The sequence below is a fragment of the Bombina bombina genome, chromosome 5, assembly GCF_027579735.1.
Source record: "Bombina bombina isolate aBomBom1 chromosome 5, aBomBom1.pri, whole genome shotgun sequence".
NCBI classification, from domain to species: Eukaryota; Metazoa; Chordata; class Amphibia; order Anura; family Bombinatoridae; genus Bombina; species Bombina bombina.
This window is the reverse complement of record NC_069503.1, coordinates 924837797-924859791: the sequence shown is the minus strand read 5'-3', so window position 1 is coordinate 924859791 and position 21995 is coordinate 924837797. Positions and strand designations below refer to the sequence as shown.

The 21995-nt window shown below is 38.3% G+C and overlaps 1 protein-coding gene across 1 annotated transcript in view; it reads left to right on the top strand.

Moving 5' to 3' along the window:
- Positions 1-21995, top strand: part of CPA6 (carboxypeptidase A6) — a 386652-nt gene that overhangs the window by 292574 nt on the left and 72083 nt on the right. The window contains exons 6-8 of the mRNA XM_053715100.1: positions 5425-5529; positions 12370-12480; positions 20836-20923. Of these exons, the coding sequence (XP_053571075.1) occupies positions 5425-5529; positions 12370-12480; positions 20836-20923 (304 nt within the window). The remainder of the gene's footprint in view (positions 1-5424; positions 5530-12369; positions 12481-20835; positions 20924-21995) is intronic.

The window sequence follows — 21995 nt, the reverse complement described above, 5'->3', positions numbered from 1 at the left end:
TGTTTGGTTTTTGTAATGGTGTTTTTTTTTTATTTTTTGTAATGGTAGGTTTTTTTATTTTTTGTGATTTTAGTGTTTTTTATTTTTTGTAATGTTAGGTTTTAGTGTAAGGTAGCTTAGGTTTTATTTCACAGGTAAGTTTGTATTTATTTTAACTAGGTATTTATTAAATAGTTAAGAACTATTTACTAGCTAGTCTACCTAGTTAAAATAAATACAAACTTACCTGTGAAATACAAATAAAGCCAAAGCTAGCTACAATATAACTATTAGTAAGTATTTTGTTTTAAATAGGTATTATTTAGTTAACAATAGTAACTTTAATTTAGATCTAATTTCATTATGTTAAAGTTAGGAAGTGTTAGGGTTAGGGTTACGTTAGGGTTAGGGGTTAATATAGTTTAATTTAGGTTATTGCGATATGGGGGGCTGGCGGTTTAGGGGTTAATAGGTATTATTTAGTTAATAATTGTAAGTTTGATTTAGATCTATTTTAATTATGTTAAAGTTAGGGGGTGTTAGGGTTACGTTAGGGGTTAATAGTTTAATTTAGATTGTTGCGATGTGGGGGCTGGCGTTTTAGGGGTTAATAGTTTTATTTAGTGGGAGGCCAGAGGTTTAGGGGTTAATAGTTTTATTTAGGTGTCGGCGATATCGGGAGCGGCAGATTAGGGGTTAATAACTGTAGGCAGGTATCAGCGATGTCAGGGGCAGCAGATTAGGGGTGTTTAGACGTATGGTTTATGTTAGGGTGTTAGGTTTAAAATGTCTTTTATTTTTCCCATAGACATCAAAAGGGCTGCGTTACGGAGCTTTTGTTTCCGCAATCGCAGGTGTTAGACTTTTTTTTTGCCAGCTCTCCCTATTGGTGTCTATGGGGAAAGCGTGCACAAGCACCTCAAACACAGTGCATTTTTTGGGAGCGGTTTGGAGTTAAAATCTCCATATCACCCACACAAGCAGTGTTTTTTTAAACTTGTAATGGCAGCGCTATAGGGAATTAAATAACGCAACTTTTGTGGTGTTCTTTACTTTCCCTATAGTGCTCAAAACTCGTAATCTAGGTGTCAATGATTAGTCCAAATGCAGAAGCACAGCACCGTGCTGCGTAGTAAGAAGGCAAAATGGCGTTTTGCACCAAAGAGGGGAGACACCGCTAGGCTTTTAAATGCTATCCCCAGTCCGGTCTAAATCCTTCAACATCCCCTATGTGAAAGATGTCTGGCTTTGCAAATAAGGTGCAGTAGATGGGGTTGAGTAGACACCTTGCTTATCCCTTCAGGCCGTGATAATTTTGCTGCTGAATCGACCTCCTTCTCCAAACTGGAACCGGCTGCCGCATACACCTCTCTAGTAAATTCTAGCAGCGAGAGGTCTCATACTGACTCAGGAGCAGAGCCCCGACCCCTTAGGAGTTCCAGCAGAGCAGCAAAGTTGTTGGCAATGATCCGGTCCTGCTGCGCAGGTTCACCACCGCGGTCTGGGCACTAGATCTCTAATACAGGCTGGACAATTGTTACCCATCGGGCACATCAAACAGGTGGTACCACTGTCTTAAGGAGCTGACAGGGTGTTTTTTTGCCAAGTTGTTATTTTTAGATAAATGTACTATTATTATTTATAGCGATCCAGGCCTAGGAGCTCTCTGATCTCACGTCTGCTGCGCTTGGCCATTAGCTCCACCCCCCATTTTTATTTATTTTAAGATAGGGATCTTGTAATTTTAATTTAAAGTTAGGGGTTGTTAGGTTTAGGTGTTAATAGTTTAATTTAGTTTTTTGCGATGTGGGGGCTGTTGGTTTAGGGGTTAATAGGTTTATTTAGTGGCAGTGATGTGGGAGGCCAGAGGTTTAGGGGTTAATATCTTTATTATAGTGTGGGCGATGTTGGGGTGCGGGAGTATAGGGGTTAATAACTTTATTATAGTGGCAACGATGTCGGGGAGTGGCGGAATAGGGGTTAATACATTTTATTAGTGGCAGTGATGTCGGGAGCAGCAGATTGGAGGTTAATAACTTTATTTAGGTGTTACGATGTCGGGGGCAGCAGATTAGGGGTGTTTAGACTTCAGGTTTATGTTGGGGTATTAGGTTTAAACGTAATTTTGTTTTTCCCCATAGACATCAATGGGGTTGCGTTACGGAGCTTTTCATTCCGCGATCGCAGATGTTTTTTCTAACACTCTCTCCCCATTGATGTCTATGGGGAAAGCTTGCATGAGCACGTCAAAGGAGCACTTGGATTTTGTGCGGTATGGCGCTTATAGCCACCATATAGCACTCACAAGGCGGCTTTTCAAAAACTTGTAATGGCAGCGCTATGGAGTGTGAAGTAATGCAACTTTTGTTGCGTTCATTTCGCACCCTCTATAGCACAAAACTTGTAATCTAGGTGTCTATTTTAAAAAGCAAGAATGTAAGCATAGGAGCCAGCCCATTTTTGCTTCAGCACCTGGGTAGTACTTTCTGATTGGTGTCTAAATAAAGCCACCAATCAGCAAGCGCTATCCAGGTGCTGAACCAAAAATGGGATGTCTCCCAAGCTTACATTCAAATAAAGATACCAAGAGAATGAAGAAAATTTGATAATAGGAGTAAATTAGAAATTTGCTTAAAATTGCATGCTCTATCTGAATCATGAAAATTTTATTTTAACTAGACTATTCCTTTAAGGTGAAAATACAATCTCAAGTGTTTCTAAAGAGCATTTGAAAACAGGTTATAGGTTTTACAAGCTTTTTTTCTAAGTTGGAAACAAATCTTGAGATGTTTATACTCTTTTGTCTGAGTGTCAAGGTCTGTTAAGTAGTTTGAGAATATGCTGAATTATGTTCATTTTATATTTACATTTTTATAAAATGCTGCATGCTACATTTTGGGTTATTTTGCTAAAGGTACAGCCAATTCTAATTTTCCCCTGTGAAAAATATACATAACTGATTTCAAACAATATACACTCACCGGCCACTTATTAGGTACACCTTGCTAGTACCGGGTTGGACCCCCTTTTGCCTTCAAAACTGCCTAAATTCTTTGTGGCGTAGATTCAACAAGGTGTTGGAAACATTCCTCAGACATTTTGCTGCATATTGACCTTATAGCATCACGCAGTTGCTGCAGATTTGTCGGCTGCACATCCATGATGTGAATCTCCTATTCCACCACATCCCAAAGGTGCTCTATTTGAAGAGATCTGGTGACTTTTGAGGCCATTGGAGTACAAGGAACTCATTGTCATGTTCAAGAAACCAGTTTGAGATGATTTGTGTAATGCTCGTGGGATATTCCTCTATCAGACCAAACTTGGCCAGTAGTCTTTTTATCCCGGTGTCAAGTGGAATGATAGGAAATATCCCAGAGCAGAGAGAGTTTGTAAAATGAGGTAAGCAGTACTCACAGTAGGCAGGGTAGTCCTTAGCGGTAACAGGAAGGCAATCCAGCAGTATAGCAGTTCAGGGGTAAACCAACAGAAGAACCAGGGACAGGCAGGAGTCAGCAACAAAAGGAAATTCTGGAGCACAGGAACAGTTCAGGGGTAAACCACTAGGATGGTCAGACAGGCAGAGTTCAGCAACAGTATCTCAAACCAGTAGTTCAGGTATTAAGCAGGCAGAGTGGTCAGACAGGCAGAGTTCAGCAACAGTAAAGCAATTCAGTAGTTCAGGGGTTGAGCAAGCAAAGTGGTCAGACAGGCAAAGTTCAGCATCAGTATAGCAATCCAGTAGTTCAGGGGTTAAGTGGGCAGAGTGGTCAGACAGGCAGAGTTCAGCATCAATATAGCAATCCAGTAATTCAGGGGTTAAGCAGGCAGAGTGGTCAGACAGGCAGAGTTCAGCAACAGTATAGCAATTCAGTAGTTCAGGGGTTGAGCAAGCAGAGTGGTCAGACAAGCAGAGTTCAGAAACAGCATAACAGTCCGGCATAAAGTATAATAACACCCAGGAGCACACTAAGTAAAACCTATACTTGGACAGTGATAGGTAGAAAGTGAGCAACTTACATAGGCACAGGATTTGTGCCACAGGAGATCAAGACCGGCTTTATAGGGGAAGAGACATACGGTGATGACGTCACCGTCGCACGCATACTGGAGCCGACCCTTCCCTGGCAACGGCCAGAGCAGCAAGCACCGCGTCCCTGGCAACAGCCAGAGTGGCCTGACAATTTAAGCTTTGTGACATGGTGCATTATCATGCTGGAAGTAGCCAATAGAAGATGGGGTACAATGTAGTCATAAAGGGATGGACATGGTCAGCAACAATACTCAGTTAGACCGTGGTGTTTAAATGACGCTCAATTGATACTAAGGGGTCCAAAGTGTGCCAAGAAAATATCCCCCACACCATTACACCACCACCACCAGCCTTAACCATTTATACAACGCAGGATGAATTCATGCTTTCATGTTGTTTATGCCAAATTCTGCCCCTACCATCTGAATGTTGCAGCTGAAATCAAGACTCATCAGACCATACAACGTTTTTCCAATCTTCTATTGTCTAATTTTGGTGAGCCTGTGCGAATTGTAGCCTCAGTTTCCTGTTCTTAGCTGACAGGAGTGGCACCTGGTGTGGTCTTCTGCTGCTGTAGCCCATCTGCTCAAAGGTTCGACGTGTTGTGCGTTCAGAGATGGTATACTGCATACCTTGGTTGTAACAAGTGGTTATTTGAGTTACTGTTGCCTTTCTATCATCTCACCAGTCTGCCCATTCTCCTCTGACATCAACAAGGCATTTTCATCCACACAACTGCTGCTCACTGGATATTTTCTCTTTTTCGGACCATTCTCTGTAAACCCAAGAGATGGTTGTGCCCGAAAATTCCAGTATATCAACAGTTTTTTATATACTCAGACCAGCCCGTCTGGCACCAACAACCATGGTACGTATAAAGTCACTTAAATCCCCTTTCTTCCCCATTCTAATGCTCAGTTTGAACTTCAGCAAGTCGTCTTCACTATGTCTAGATGCCTAAATGCATTTAGGTTGCTGCCATTTGATTTGCTGATTAGCAATTTGTGTTACCAAGCAATAGAACAGGTGTACCTAATAAGGTGGCCGGTGAGTGTATATTACGTCTTTCATGTTATTTTGGAAACTAATATAAAGTTTACAATACCTGGAACCAAAATTAAACATGTCTGCATGCAAAATAATGCAAAAGGGAACAAACAACATTTTGCCTTATACAGATCTAAGTATACTTAATAATAACAAGCATATAACTTTATGGTTAATAAGAAAATGGTGGAAAAAATAAAGGTTGAAAAGTAGGGAATTAAAATCACATTTCTGTTTATTTGGAAAAATATATTTTGCCTAAAATTATTAAAGCTATTATCTGCAAGGTACCAAATAGGGCAATGTTGCCTTTTTTAATATCCATTGAATTACATATTATGATATAATTTTACCTTGTTTTGTAGTTGGGTGAAAAGAACGCATCCTATAAGAGAGCTGTCTGGTTGGATTGCGGTATTCACGCAAGGGAATGGATCGGACCTGCATTTTGTCAGTGGTTTGTGAAAGAGGTATAGCTTTGTACTTTAAAATAAAGTATTGTGTTAAAATGTTTCTGAATCCTAGTATGTGTGTATGTTAACGCTTTTCAGACTTCATTTATATATACTTACTGATAACTTGCTAAAATAAGAATCTGATCTATTACAGTTACCCTAAACTCACATGCAAGGGTAATAGCTATCCATGTCATAGCCAACATGACATGAAGTTTAAAGTAAATATCTAATGTAATAGTTTGTATTACATTTTATATTTTCTTTGTTATTACCTGAATATATAGCAACCAATAAAACATTAAACATATGTAGGATTTTATAACAAAGTTCCATTGAATTCCTTAGAGAATGTTGCTATTATCTAAAAGCCAGTGAATAACTGAAACAATCTGTTTTAATGCTGAGATTGTAAATGCATTAAATTACTTTCTATCTGCATAAATTCATCTGCATCATTTTGTTCAAGACATTAACTCAAAAATGTGAATTTGGTAAAGTCAATTTTTTTTTTTATGTATCTGAAAATCTTAATTTCATTGCAAAAGATCTACCTGAAGAATAAAAAACACTCTTCATTGTTTTTATCTTACTTTTATCTTGATCATTATCTATCCGGAGGCCACTTTACGATTCAGCGCAATTATGATTATGGTACTTGCAAATGGATTTTTAGCCCCTCGAAAAACAAGGCCTATTTACAATATGGAGCCTAAAATAACTCGGTGATCACATTATGTTTTTGGCTCACTCTTCAAGTACTTTTCAAGCCCAGTTTTGGCTTATCGAATTTGGCACCTCTAGGCACTTGATAAGTCCTTGGAAGAACTTTTTTGGCCACATTTTAGACTTGTTCACAGCTATTTCCATGCACACTAAGTCAAAACTTGTTCACAACAGTGCATATATTATTGAACTTGTAATCTCGAATGAGCATTTGTGACCATGGGGCCGATTTATCATGCCCCAAATTGACTGTTTCTGTGTGAGCCTTCAGGCTCGCGGAAACAGGAGTTAAGAAGCAGCGGTCTTAAGACTGCTGCTCCTTAACTAGTCCGCCATCCCTGAGGCGGCGGACAGCAATCTTCCCGATTGGATACGATTGGGTTGATTGACACCCTCTGCACGTGGCCGATTGGCCGTGAATGTGCAGGGGGCAGCATTGCATAAGTATTTCACTAGAAATACTTGTGCAATGATAAATGCCCACAACATATGCTGTCGGCATTTATCAATATGAGGCAGACATGATCCACTACAACGGATCATGTCTGCCCACACATTGAATATTCGGCCCCCATGATTTCAATAATATATGCACTTTAGGAACAAGTTTGTACTTAGCGTGCATGGAGGCTCATCCCCAGTAAAAAACTTCACTATTGCGCAATCCCGTTTAAGGGTCTCTTATAAAGATACTAAACAACTGAGAAGCAAGGTTAAGATTTACAATTTAAAAGAAGTGAAAACCTGTAAAGAAAAAGTTATTAAAAGTGTTTTGCATAGAAACTTGCAGTCACCATTTTGTGTACTGTTGAAGCCAAAATGGAACTGGGCCTTTAACATACAATAAATAATAAATATTATATACAGTAAATAATATTGTTTAAGAGAATTTTTTTGAAAGTTGACAAACGCCCATAAAGCAATAGAAAAACAGTGCACAGTATGCCCATCCAAAAAACATAGTGTAATAGATGCATTTACATGGGTTAACAGTGGTGTGAATGTAAACGAATTGTAATAGTTAACTCTGAACGTCATGATGATGCGATTTCCTGTAAAAACCCCATTTGAATAACGTCTGAACAGTCAGTGACAATCATGAGACTTACAATCAAATAATAAAAATTAAATATAATAAATCACGATTTGTAAATGTAGGTGTCTTGAAGTCTGTCCATCCTGCCAAGACTTATGGCATTCATATGGATACTGAGTGTTGAGGGTGTCTTGTGATGACAATAGGTTAATGTCACACAAGTGCCGAGTAAAGAAAGGGGTTATATGAACAGTGATTTGCTGTAACTGTGAATGGACTATTGTATGTGTCAGTTTCGGGAGACCCCCCAGTTTCTATTTAGACAAACGGAAGTTAGCACTCAAAGTCCTTTTCAGGAGCTTATCAGTTGGAAACTCGTTCATGGCGGCAGCCTTTTAACAAATGATACCATATAGCGTTGTCAGTAGTAGACCTACTCAACAAAGGGCCCTGGAGTCCCCCCAAAGGTAACTCTGTATAATTATTTTGAGGATAGATAGATAAATAAGTAGCTACACCTGCAACCTGCACTAATAAAAGGCTCACCTGTAATAGTATTGTACACATTCTGCACAAGCCTATTTATAGACTGACTGATATGCTGGGGGGGGGGCAACCCTTGGGCCCCCGGTGCCACTGCACATGCTGCACCAATGGTAATTCCGCCTTTGAGCATTGTGACCACTCGAGAAACTCGTGTCCCAATTTAGCTGATGCAAAAAATATTCATTTACAGGAGCCAATATAATGTAATCACCAATCACCAGCTAGCAGTGCAGTGATGCGCCTGAGCCTACCTAGGTATTCTGTTCAACAGAGGACATCAAGAGAACAAAGTAGATTTAATGCTAGAAGTAAATTGCAAAGTCTATTAAAATGACATGCTGTATCTGAATAATGAATATATAATGCTTACTTTCATGTACCTTTTAACAGTGAATCAATACATGTAACAAATAAAAAAGGAACCATGTGGTGAAGCATTTAAGGATACCATTTCCCCTTTATTAATGGGAAAAAATCTTAAAAATGAAGTAGAAATAAAAGCTCATCAATTAATAATAAAATATTGACTCTTGCACTGTTCCTGAGGAAGGTAACAGTTGCTGCTTTGTTATAATAAACTGATGAGCTTTTAAAGGGACACTAAAGTCAAAATTATATATCTTGGGGTCTCACTCTCTTATGGGCCAGTGTTTCCAAACTTCTTGCATGTGGGTCTTTAATCTTTAGGTACTGTTCCAGGACTGGAATCTGGTCCAAGGTTCTCTCAGGATCTTCAGACTGCTTGGCTCCCAAAATTCCCTCTCTCCAGTCATGGCAGGCCCTAAAACCTGCTACTTCCACTCTCAGCAGTCTATATACAACTAGTTCCAACTGTGTATGTATATTAACAATACATAACTATTTAGGCCAGTCCCTCCTGCAGCCACCTCAGGATGTCTTTTTGGGGGTAGGGAGTTCCTGGCACCTCATTGGCTAACAGCTGGCCATATACCTTTTTAGATTTGAATGTTTATAAAATTGTGAGACCAACTGCTATTAACATATCTTAAGTAAGGAAGCACCTAATGTTTGGCTTCCTTTCTGGCATATAAGTACAATAAATATACAAATGATCAAAACCTATGTGAATATGGAATTTTGCAGAGCAATACAAATCAATGACGTTGATAATAATAATCACCAAGATTACAAGTTGTGCTCTAAACCTGCTGCGAAAATAATGCAAAAAAATGAGCGGTATCGCACTCTCCATTGCGCTGACATTACAAGTTACTGAAAAACCTTCTTGTGCTGTGAAATATGGTGCGATAAGCTCCATACCGCACAAAAGCCAAGGCCTGACTTGACGTGCTCATGCACGTTTTCCCCATAGACATCAATGGAGAGAAAGTGTTAGAAAAAAACTAACACCTGCGATCCCGGAATGGCGATCACTTTAAAGCAACCCCATTGATGTCTATGGAGAAAATAAAGTTATATATAAACACCCTAGCATAAACCCCTAGTCTAAATACCCCTAATCCGCCGCCCCCCAACATCTCTAACACTAATTAAATTTATTAACCCCTAAACCTCCGCTCTCTGACATTGCGACACTAAATAAACATATTAACCCCTGAACCGCAAGCCCCCCACATCGCTACTAATAAAATAAAGTTATTAACCCCTAAACCACCATTCCCCCACATCGCTACTATTAAAAAAGTTATTAACCCCTAAACCGCCGGGCCCCCACATCGCCAACACTAAACTAAACCTATTATCCCCTAAACCTAACACCCCCCTAACTTTAAATTAAACTTACAATATAACTATATTAAAATAAATAAAAACTTACCTGTGAAAAAAAACAACCTCAGATTAAACTATAATGTAACCTAACATTACTAAATTACAATATTAAAAAATCCTAACACTACGAAACAATACACTACGAAAAAAATAAAAAAGCTTAACATTACAAAAACAAACACTAAAATTCCGAAAATTAAAAATAATCTAACATTACAATAAAAACACTAATATTACAAAAAATAAAAAAAAATCTAAGATAAAAAATAATAAACGAAATTATCCAAAATAATAAAAAATAAACCTAATCTAATAGCCCTATAAAAACTAAAAAGCCACCCAAAAATAAAAACACCCCCTAATCTATCAATTTGTATGGGCATTGCCCTTAAAAGGGCAATCAGTTCTTTTGTGCCCATTAAAATAAAAAATGCCCTAATCTAAAAAAAAAACACCCCAAAAAAAAAAAAACTAACACTAACCCCAGAAAATCTACTCACCGTTCCTGAAGTCCAGAACTCCAGGTGGAGCTAAGTTTTCATCCAGACGGCAAAGATCTTCTTCCAGGGCAGAACCATCTTCTATCTTCTTTCCGGAGGTGCGGAGCGGTCTTCAGCGATGCGAGGATCCACATCACTGAAGACTGCCGCCGCTGAAGAGGACCAGCGCTCCAGATGAGAAGCAGCGCTCCAAATCTGTTCATCGCTGAAGACCGCTCCGCCCCTCCTGGAAGAAGATAGAAGATGGTGCCGCCCTGGAAGAAGATCTTCCCCGCCTGGATGAAGACTTTGCTCTGCCTGGATTTCCGGACTTCAGGAACAGTGAGTAGATTTTCTGGGGTTAGTGTTAGTTTTTTGTTTTTTTTCAGGGTTTTTTGTTTTTTTTAGATTAGGGCATTTTTTATTTTAATGGGCAAAAAAGAGCTGATTGCCATTTTAAGGGCAATGCCCATACAAATGCTCCTTTAGGGGCAATGGGTATCTTAGTTTTTTTTAGACATAGGTTTTTTTATTTTGGGGGGTTGGTTGGGTGGGGGGATTTACTTTTAGGGGGGACTTTGTAATTTTTGGAGGTAAAAGAGCTGTTTAACTTAAGGCAATGCCCTACAAAAGGCCCTTTTAAGGGCTATTGTTAGGTTATTGATAGATTAGGTGGTGTTTTTATTTTGGGTGGCTTTTTTGTTTTTATAGGGCTATTAGATTAGGTTTATTTTTTATTATTTTGGATAATTTCGTTTATTATTTTTTTGTAATCTTAGATTTTATTTTTTTTCGTAATATTAGTGTTTTGGCTTTTGTAATGTTAGATTATTTAGAATTTTTGTAATTTTAGTGTTGTTTTTTTAATGTTATTTTATTTTATTTTTTATGTAATGTTAGGATTTTTTAATATTGTAATTTAGGTTTATTATTTTAGTTTATTTAAGTTTTTTTTAAATAGTAATGTTAGGTTAATTTATAGTTTAATCTTAGGTTGCTTTTTATTTCACAGGTAAGTTTTTATTTATTTTAAGGTAGTTATTTTGTAAGTTTAATTTAAAGTTAGGGGGTGTTAGGTTTAGGGGTTAATAGTTTCATTTAGTGTTTTGTGATGTGGGGGGTCGGCAGTTTATTGAGTAATAAGTTTAGTTTAGTGTTGTCGATGTGGGGGGGGGGGGTTTAGGGTTTAATAGTTTTTTTTTATAGTAGTAGCAATGAGGGGGCCGGCGGTTTAGGGGTTAATGGGTTTATTTAGTGTTGGTGATGTGGGGGGGTCGGTGGTTTAGGGGTTAATAAGTTTAATATAGTATTTGCGATGCGGGGGTGGTGGTTTAGGGGTTAATAGTGTAGTTTATAGGTGTTACTATACTTTGTAAAAATTTTGTTACGAGTTTTGTTTTGCTATACCACGCTATGTGGGATTCATTGTGGGAAAGGGATCTGGGAGGGGGTTAGGGTAATGGTTAAAAAAAATATGCATAAATTGAGGCAAACTGGGTACTGGCAGACAGTTGCCAGTACCTAAGATGGTGGCAAATAGGTAGAGGGGGGAGGGTTAGAGAGCTGTTTGGGGGGATCAGGGAGGTTGGGGGTAAAAGGGGATCCTACACTGCAAAATATATATATATATTTTAAAATATATATATAAAAAAGCAGCCTTTTATTTTAGTACTGGCAGATTTTCTGCCAGTACTTAAGATGGGGGGTGACAATTGTGGAGTGGGGGAGGTAACAGAACTTTTTGAGAGGGGTCAGGGAGGGATGTGTCAGGTGGGAGGCTGATCTCTACACTAAAGCTAAAATTAACCCTACAAACTACCTAATTAACCCCTTCACTTCTGGGCATAATACATGTGTGGTGTGAAGCGGCATTTAGCAGCCTTTTAATTAACAAAAAGCAATGCCAAAGCCATATATGTCTGCTATTTCTTAACAAAGGGGATCCCAGAGAAGAATTTACAACCATTTGTGCCATGATTGCACAAGCTATTTGTAAATAATTTCAGTGAGAAACCTAAAATTGTGAAAAAGTTAACGATTTTTTTAATTTGATTGCTTTTGGCAGTGAAATGGTGGCATGAAATATACCAAAATAGGCCTAGATCAATACTTTGGGTTGTTTACTAAAAAAATTATATAGTTTTGATAGGTAAATATAAAAAGGCTCTATTTCTGTTTAAATGTAGTGATGGCAAAAATGCTAAAAATGCTCTGGTCTTTTGGGGAAGTTTTTGTCTGAAGTGCCCGGTCCTTAAGGGGTTAATACAATGCATTTTTGACACATACATTTAACTTGTTTTTTTTTTTTATTCTCAGACAATTAATGCATACTACAATGAACCTGAGTTTAAAAAAGTGCTAAGCCTTCTTGATTTCTATGTGATGCCTGTATTGAATGTGGATGGCTATCATTACAGCTGGAATACTGTAAGTAGTTTTGTTGTTGGGCAATGATCTTTGTTTTCTGTGGGGAGGGGGGGCTAGTTTTGTTATGTTCTCAAACATATTTAGAAAACAATGTGATGAGATGAGGTTATAATAATAGATATTCAAAATTAATTTTATTTAAATAATTTGAAATCAATCATTGATTCAAAAGTGATCCTTTATTTAACAAATGCTATACTTTCCACTAGAATATATCCATCAGACCTTGTATAGCAGGAGACAAGCTAATGCAAGGGTGTACTACTGCCCTGCAGGATTTGCTATCAAGATGACAGTGTCAAATGTTTTAAACAATTTTGCACACATATTTTATTCTGCTTAATTGCTTATTTATACTATCCATACTTAAATATAATGACTTTAAAGAATATGTGCAGTTGCCCAACAGCTTTGTGATGAGGTCACCAGGCACCACTTCAATATTTAAAGGGACATGAATGTCAAGATGAATTTGTTTTGTGACTCAGAGCATGCAATTTATGTGACTTTACAATGTCCTTTTATTATCAAATTTACCCCATTCTCTTGGTATCCTTTTTTTTTAAAAGCATACCTAGGTACTCTTAAGTGCAACAGTACACTACTCTGAGCTAGCTGGTGTTTGGTGGCTGCACATATCTGCCTCTTGTCTGCCTCTTGTCATTGGCTCACCAGATGTATTTAGCTAAGTTTCACAATTGTATTGCTGTTCTGGACCTGATTTTAATATATGTTTAGGAATGTTGCAACAGTTAAATATATAGTTAGATGATTTTATTGTTGCTCTATTGCTTGCATATAAAAAAGAGCATTTACGTTTATGTAACTTTATTTACTTGTATACAAGTATCTTTAAATTAATAAATCAAATTTAGAACATTTGTAGAATTTTTTCTTTGTTGAAAGCTAAACCTAGGAAGGTTCATATGCTAATTTCTAAAACCTTAAAGGCCACCCCTTATTTCATTGCATTTGGCAGTTTTTCACATCTAGAGGGCGTAATTTCATGTGTTTCATATAGATAACACTGTGACAATGCCCTGATTATACAAGTGAGAGGGCACTGATTGGCTAAATACATGTCTGTCAAAAGAACTGAAATAAGGGGGCAGTCGGCAAAGGCTTAGATACAAGGTAATCACAAAGGTAAAAGGTGGATTTATATAACCGTGTTTGTTATGCAAAACAGGGGAATGGGTAATAAAGGGATTATCTATCTTTTTAATCAATAACAATTCTGGAGTAGGCTGTCCCTTTAACTTAACTTAAAGGGACATTATACACTCATTTTTTCTTTGCATAAATGTTTTGTAGATGATCTATTTATATAGCCCATAAAGTTTTGTTCGTTTTTTAAATGTATAGTTTTGCTTATTTTTAAATAGCATTGCTCTGATTTTCAGACCCCTAACCAAGCCCCAAAGTTTTATGAGAATACCGTCAGCAACCTTCTCCAGCTTGCTCCTGTTTATGTAAAGGGTCTTTTCATATGTAAAAGAAGGGGGAGGGGTAGTGTCTTATTTCCCACTTGCAGTGGGCTTTCCAGCTACATTTTTAACAGAGCTAAAACACAATTTATGCTTACCTGATAAATTTATTTCTCTTGTGGTGTATCCAGTCCACGGATCATCCATTACTTGTGGGACATTCTCATTCCCAACAGGAAGTTGCAAGAGGACACCCACAGCAGAGCTGTAATATAGCTCCTCCCCTAACTGTCATTCGACCGAAAAAAAGCCGAGAAAGGAGGAACCATAGGGTGTAGTGGTTACTGTAGTTTAAATTTAAAAATTACCTGCCTTAAAATGACAGGGCGGGCCGTGGACTGGATACACCACAAGAGAAATAAATTTATCAGGTAAGCATAAATTGTGTTTTCTCTTGTAAGGTGTATCCAGTCCACGGATCATCCATTACTTGTGGGATACCAATATTAAAGCTAAAGTACACGGATGAAGGGAGGGACAAGGCAGGAACTTAAATGGAAGGAACCACTGCCTGTAAAACCTTTCTCCCAAATATAGCCTCCGAAGAAGCAAAAGTATCAAATTTGTAAAATTTTGAAAAAGTATGAAGCGAAGACCAAGTCGCCGCCTTGCAAATCTGTTCAACAGAAGCCTCATTTTTAAAGGCCCAAGTGGAAGCCACAGCTCTAGTGGAATGAGCTGTAATCCTTTCAGGAGGCTGCTGTCCAGCAGTCTCATAGGCTAAGCGGATTAAGCTTCTTAGCCAAAAAGAAAAAGAGGTTGCCAAAGCCTTTTGACCTCTCCTCTGTCCAGAGTAGACAACAAACAAAGCAGATGTTTGACGAAAATCTTTAGTAGCTTGTAAGTAAAACTTTAAAGCACAGACCACGTCCAGATTGTGTAACACAAGGATGGAACCACAATCTCTTGATTGATATTCTTGTTAGATACCACCTTAGGTAAGAACCCAGGTTTGGTACGCAGGACTACCTTATCCGTATGAAAAATCAGATAAGGAGAATCACATTGTAAGGCAGATAGCTCAGAGACTCTATGAGCCGAGGAAATAGCTACCAAAAAAAAAAAAAAAGAACTTTCCAAGATAAAAGTTTATCTATGGAATGAAGAGGTTCAAACGGAACTCCTTGAAGAACCTTAAGAACCAAGTTTAAGCTCCATGGTGGAGCAACAGGTTTAAACACAGGCTTGATTCAAACTAAAGCCTGACAAAATGCCTGAACATCTGGAACATCTGCCAGACGCTAGTGCAAAAGAATAGACAGAGCAAAAATCTGTCCCTTTAAGAAACTAGCTGACAATCCTTTTTCCAAACCTTCTTGGAGAAAAGATAAAATCCTAGGAATCCTGACCTTACTCCATGAGTAACCCTTGGATTCACACCAATAAAGATATCTACGCCATACCTTATGGTAAATTTTCCTGGTGACAGGCTTTCGTGCCTGTAAGGTATCAATAACTGACTCGGAGAAGCCACGCTTTGATAAAATCAAGCATTCAATCTCCAGGCAGTCAGCCTCAGAGAAATTAGATTTGGATGGTTGAAAAGACCCTGAAGTAGAAGGTCCTGTCTCAGAGGCAGAGACCATGGTGGAAAGGATGACATGTCCACTAGATCTGCATACCAGGTCCTGCGTGGCCACGCAGGTGCTATCAGAATCACCGATGCTCTCTCCTGCTTGATCTTGGCAATCAGTCGAGGGAGCAGAGGAAACGGTGGAAACACATAAGCCAGGTTGAAAGACCAGGGCGCTGCTAGAGTATCTATCAGTGTCGCCTTGGGATCCCTGGACCTGGATCCGTAACACGGAAGCTTGGCGTTCTGGCGAGACGCCATGAGATCCAGTTCTGGTTTGCCCCAATGGAGAATCAGTTGTGCAAATACCTCCGGATGGAGTTCCCGGATGAAAAGTCTGACGACTTAGAAAATCCGCCTCCCAGTGCTCTACACCTGGGATATGGATAGCTGATAGGTGGCAAGAGTTAATCTCTGCCCAGTGAATTATTTTTGAAACTTCTAACATCTCTAGGGAACTTCTTGTTCCCCCTCGATGGTTGATGTAAGCTACAGTCGTGATGTTGACCGACTGAAATCTGATGTACCTCAGAGTTGCTAACTGAGGCCAAACCTGAAGAGCCTTGAATATCGCTCTTAGTTCCAGAATATTTATTGGAAGGAGAGACCCCTCCTGAGTCCACGATCCCTGAGCCTTCAGGGAGTTCCAGACTGCACCCCAACCTAGAAGGCTGGCATTTGTTGTTACAATAGTCCAATCTGGCCTGCGAAGGTCATACCTTTGGACAGATGGACCCGAGATAGCCACCAGGGAAAAGGATCCCTGGTCTCTTGGTCCAGATTCAGTTGAGGGGCCAAATCTGTGTAATCCCCGCTCCACTGACTGAGCCTGCATAGTTGCAGCGGTCTGAGATGTAAGCGTGCAAACGGCACTATGTCCATTGCCGCTACCATTAGGCCGATTACTTCCATACACTGAGCCACCAAAGGGCGCGGAATGGAATGAAGAACCCGACAGGAATTTAGAAGCTTTGATAACCTGGACTCCGTCAAGGTAAATTTTCATTTCTACAGAATCTATCAGAGTCCCTAGAAAGGAAACTCTTGTGAGTGGGGATAGAGAACACTTTTCCTCGTTCACTTTCCACCCATGCGACCTCAGAAATGCCAGTACTACGTCCGTATGAGACTTGGCAATTTGGAAGTTTGACGCCTGTATCAGGATGTCGTCTAAATAAGGGTCTACTGCTATGCCCCGCGGCCTTAGGACCGCCAAAAGCGACCCTAGAACCTTTGTAAAGATTCTTGGGGCTGTAGCTAATCCAAAGGGAAGAGCTACAACTGGTAATGCCTGTCTTGAAAGGCAAACCTGAGAAACCGATGATGATCTTTGTGTATCGGAAAGTGAAGATAAGCATCCTTTAGATCCACTGTAGTCATATATTGACCCTCCTGGATCAGTGGTAGGATGGTACGAATAGTTTCCATCTTGAACGACGGAACTTTGAGGAATTTGTTTAAGATCTTTAGATCCAAAATCGGTCTGAAGGTTCCCTCTTTTTTGGGAACCACAAACAGATTTGAGTAAAAACCCTGTTCCTGTTCCTCCTTTGGAACTGGATGGATCACTCCCATAACTAGGAGGTCTCGTACACAGTGTAAGAATACCTCACTCTTTATCTGGTTTGCAGATAATTGTGAAAGGTGAAATCTCCCAGGGATCCTGAACGTCTCTTGCCCACGCCTGGGCGAAGAGTGAAAGTCTGACCCTACTAGATCCGTTACCGGATAGGGGGTCGTTCCTTCATGCTGTCTTAGAGGCAGCAGCAGGCTTTTTGACCTGCTTACCTTTTTCCAAGTCTGGTTTGGTCTCCAGACCGTCTTGGATTGAGCAAAAGTTCCCTCTTGTTTATTATTAGAGGAAGTTGATGCCGCACCTGCCTTGTAGTTTCGAAAGGCACGAAAATTAGACTGTTTGGCCCTAGATTTGGACCTGTCCTGAGGAAGGGCACAACCTTTTCCTCCCGTGATATCAGCAATAATCTCCTTCAAACCAGGCCCGAATAGGGTCTGCCCCTTGAAGGGAATGTTAAGTAGCTTAGATTTTAAAGTCACGTCAGCTGACCATGATTTAAGCCATAGCGCTCTGCACGCCTGTATAGCAAAACCAGAATTCTTAGCCGTTAGTTTATTCAAATGAACAATGGCATCAGAAATAAAATAATTGGCTAGCTTAAGTGCTCTTAATTTGCCAAGTATGTCATCCAATGGAGTCTCTACCTGTAAAGCCTCTTCCAGAGACTCAAACCAGTACGCCGCAGCAGCAGTGACAGGGGCAATGCATGCAATGGGCTGTAGGATAAAACCTTGTTGAATAAATATTTTCTTAAGGTAACTTTCTAATTTTTTATCCATTGGCTCTAAAAAAGCACAACTGTCCTCAACAGGGATAGTAGTACGCTTTGCTAGAGTAGAAACTGCTCCCTCCACCTTAAGGACTGTCTGCCATAAGTCCCGTGTGGTGGCTTCTATTGGAAAACATTTTTCTAAAAATAGGAGGGGAAGAGAACGGCACACCTGGTCTATCCCATTCCTTATTAATAATTTCTGTAAACCTTTTAGGTATTGGAAAAACATAAGTAGACACCGGCACTGCAAAGCATTTATCCAGTCTACAAAATTTCTCTGGCACTGCAATGGTATCACAGTCATTCAGAGCAGCTAAAACCTCCCTAAGTAACACGCAGAGGTGTTCAAGCTTAAATTTAAATGTAGAAATATTAGAATCAGGTATCTTTCCTGAGTCATTAACATCACCCACTGACTGAAGCTCTCCTTCCTCAGCTTCTGCATATTGTGAGGCAGTATCAGACATGGTTCTTAAAGCGTCAGTATGCTCTGCATTTTGTCTCACCCCAGAGCTATCTCACTAACCTCTAAGTTCAGGTAGTCGGGCTAATACCGCTGACAGTGTATTATCCATGACTGCCGCCATGTCTTGTAAAGTAAACGCTATGGGCGCCCTAGATGTACTTGGCGCCATTTGAGCATGAGTCCCTTGGGCGGGAGTCAAAGGGTCTGACACGTGGGGAGAGTTAGTCGGCATAACTTTCCCCTCGTCAGATTCCTCTGGTGATAATTTTTTTAAAAACAGAATATGATCTTTATTGCATAAAATGAAATCAGTACATTTGGTACACATTCTAAGAGGGGGTTCCACCATGGCTTTTAAACATAATGAACAAGGAGTTTCTTCTATGTCTGTCAGACATGTTTATACAGACTAGCAATGAGACCAGCAAGCTTGGAAAACACTTTAAATCAAGTTAACAAGCAAATATAAAAAACGGTACTGTGCCTTTAAGAGAAACAAATTTTGTCAGAATTTGAAAAACAGTGAAAAAATGCAGTAAATCAAACAAAATTTTTACAGTGTATGTAATAGGCTAGCAGAGCATTGCATCCACTTGCAAATGGATGATTAACCCCTTAGTTCAAAAAACGGATCAAAAAACCGAAAGACTTTGGAAAGCCTTTGAGCCCTTTAGAGATGTCCTATAGCATACAGGGGACTCCTGAGGGAAGCTGGATGTCACAGTTTGTAATTTTAACTGCACCAACTGTAACTTTTATACTATAACAGTGGAAAGCCTCAGTAAAACTGTTTCTAGACAAAATTTAAGCCAGCCATGTGGAAAAAACTAGGCCCCAATAAAGTTTTATCACCAATGCATATATAAAAACGATTAAACATGCCAGCAAACGTTTATATTGCAATATCATAAGGGTATTACCCCTGGGAGTAAGCATGATACAAGTCGTTATTAAATCAATGTATTCAGGCTTAACTTACATTAATCCGGTATCAGCAGCATTTTCTAGTGTTTTCCATCTCTAGAAAAAATTATAACTGCACATACCTGATAGCAGAATAAACTGCACGCCATTCTCTCGCTGAAGTTACCTCATCTGTGTAATCCCCTCAGACATATGTGAGAATAGCAATGGATCTTAGTTACAACCTGCTAAGATCATAGAAACCTCAGGCAGATTCTTCTTCTATTTACTGCCTGAGATAAAATAGCACAACTCCGGTACTATTTAAAAATAACAAACTTTTGATTGAAGAAAATAAACTATCTATATTTAACCACTCTCTCCTACAACATCCTAGCTTGTTGAAAGTTGCAAGAGAATGACTGGCTATGACAGTTAGGGGAGAAGCTATATTACAGCTCTGCTGTGGGTGTCCTCTTGCAACTTCCTGTTGGGAATGAGAATGTCCCACAAGTAATGGATGATCCGTGGACTGGATATACCTTACAAGAGAAACTGAGAGCTTCTAAGTAAGTTTTTAAACAGTTTTTGTGCATCTTTAAACAGTATCTGTGCATCTTATTCTTTATAGTAGTGTCTATTACATGTAGTTATATGAAAATGAGTGTATACTGTCCCTTAAAGTTTCAGGTGGACCTGAAAATTTGGGGGGTAGATTGCAGCATGCGCTTCTTGATAAATCTACTCCAGTGTGCTAACATTGTGAGACCTATTATAGCAAAGATTCAGCATTTAAATTATATATATATATTTTATTTTTTATTTTAAAAGGACATTAAAAATAATTGAAAATTATATATATTACAATGAGAGAGTGATGCATTTATATACAATGGATAATGCAGATGTACAGGGAGGTTTTATACACTTTGCAAACACTTCAGGTAATGGGTTATACATATTTATTGTTGAAGCACATTTTTTAGGGATATGTGTTTATCATTATGTTTATGTTGATATATGGTTTCTAAACATTGACATGTGTATTATTTATGCATTTTATGTATCCATGGATGTTTTGATTACTTCAATATTTTCTGGTTATTTACCTGCTTTTTTTACTTTTCTTTGGCAACAGCTGTTGATGTATGTGATTACCATGACAACCACATTTTGGCGCAGTTTTGTATGTTAGGGGTGGGGTTTATCATCTTATATATTGTTTGTTCATTTCACAGTTTTTTTGGTCTGAGGAAGGGGTGTTGTGCCCCGAAATCTCACTTTTATAAAGTTTTTTTCATTCAAGACCATTGAGTGCGTATATTTTGCTTTACTGAATTGAATTTATATTTCCTAACGCCCTGGCAGTTGTCTGTGTAAGGTGAGAGTGCAAATCCATTTTGGGACGTTCTATGTATATTTATATATATATATATATATATATATATATATTTATATATATATATATATATATATATATACATTATATGTATAAAGAGAGAGAGGTGTGTGTGTGTGTATATATATATATATATATATATATATATATATTGTAATGTAATTTTTTTATCTGTATAGGATCGCTTTTGGAGAAAAACAAGATCTAAGTACAGGTTTAACTGCTATGGGGTAGATGCTAATCGTAACTGGAAAGTGAACTGGTGTGGTAAGTACAAGGAGTATTTCTTATTTTAAATTATATAGCTCAAATAATAAACCTGGTAGACATTGAAATATATTTTTGAAAATACAAATCAAATCAACAAAGGGAAAAATTACCAATAAGAACTAAAGCTATGTCAAAGAGGTAACAAAAGGAATGATGTAACAGAAAGATACCTAAATTATAATGTCATTAAAAAGGACATAAACACTAAAAATAAGCTGAAGTGTATTCACTGGACAATATTTTTAGCAACAAATTACAAACATATCTAAAAAAAATACATATATATAGAATATAAATGGACAATTCATTTCATAGAAAGGGCCTCATATGTGACCAACATTGTACATGTATCCTTATATTGGGCATATTGTAAAGAGTTTAAAGAACCACTCAATGCAGTTGAATTACATAATTAATAAGTACATAAAAAAAAGAAAATCCAATAGCACTTACTCTGAATTTCAAATAAGCAGTAGATTTTTTTCTGACAATATTTTTTTCTCCTATTTTCCGGCCCCCTGAACCATGTGACAGATATCAGCCAATCACAGACTAGTATACATATACACTGTGAAGTTATATTTTCGGGTGTGCGTGCATGTATTCCCAATAGAAATCAATAAAGAAAAAAAGTGAGGGATAAATAACACCCGAGATAGCGCAAGCACCATCGCTTTTTTCCGCATTCCCCATAGAAGTCAAAGGAAAAAAAAAAAATTTTTACATGCATTTTAGCTAATCAGTGCTGTCTGCAGAGGCTTAGATACAAGGATCACAGAGGTAAAAAAGAATATTAATATAACCGTGTTGGTTATGCAAAACTGGGGAATGGGTAATAAAGGGATTATCTATCTTTCTAAACAATACAAATTATGGAGTAGACTATCAATTTAATGGCAAAGGGCTCTAATGCACTATATATACAGGTATGTCTATATGTGTGTACATTTATATAAATGTTTTTATATGAGTATATATGACTAAGTACATATATATATATATACATATAAATACATTAATATATATGTACACATATAAATACACACACACATATATATATATATATAAA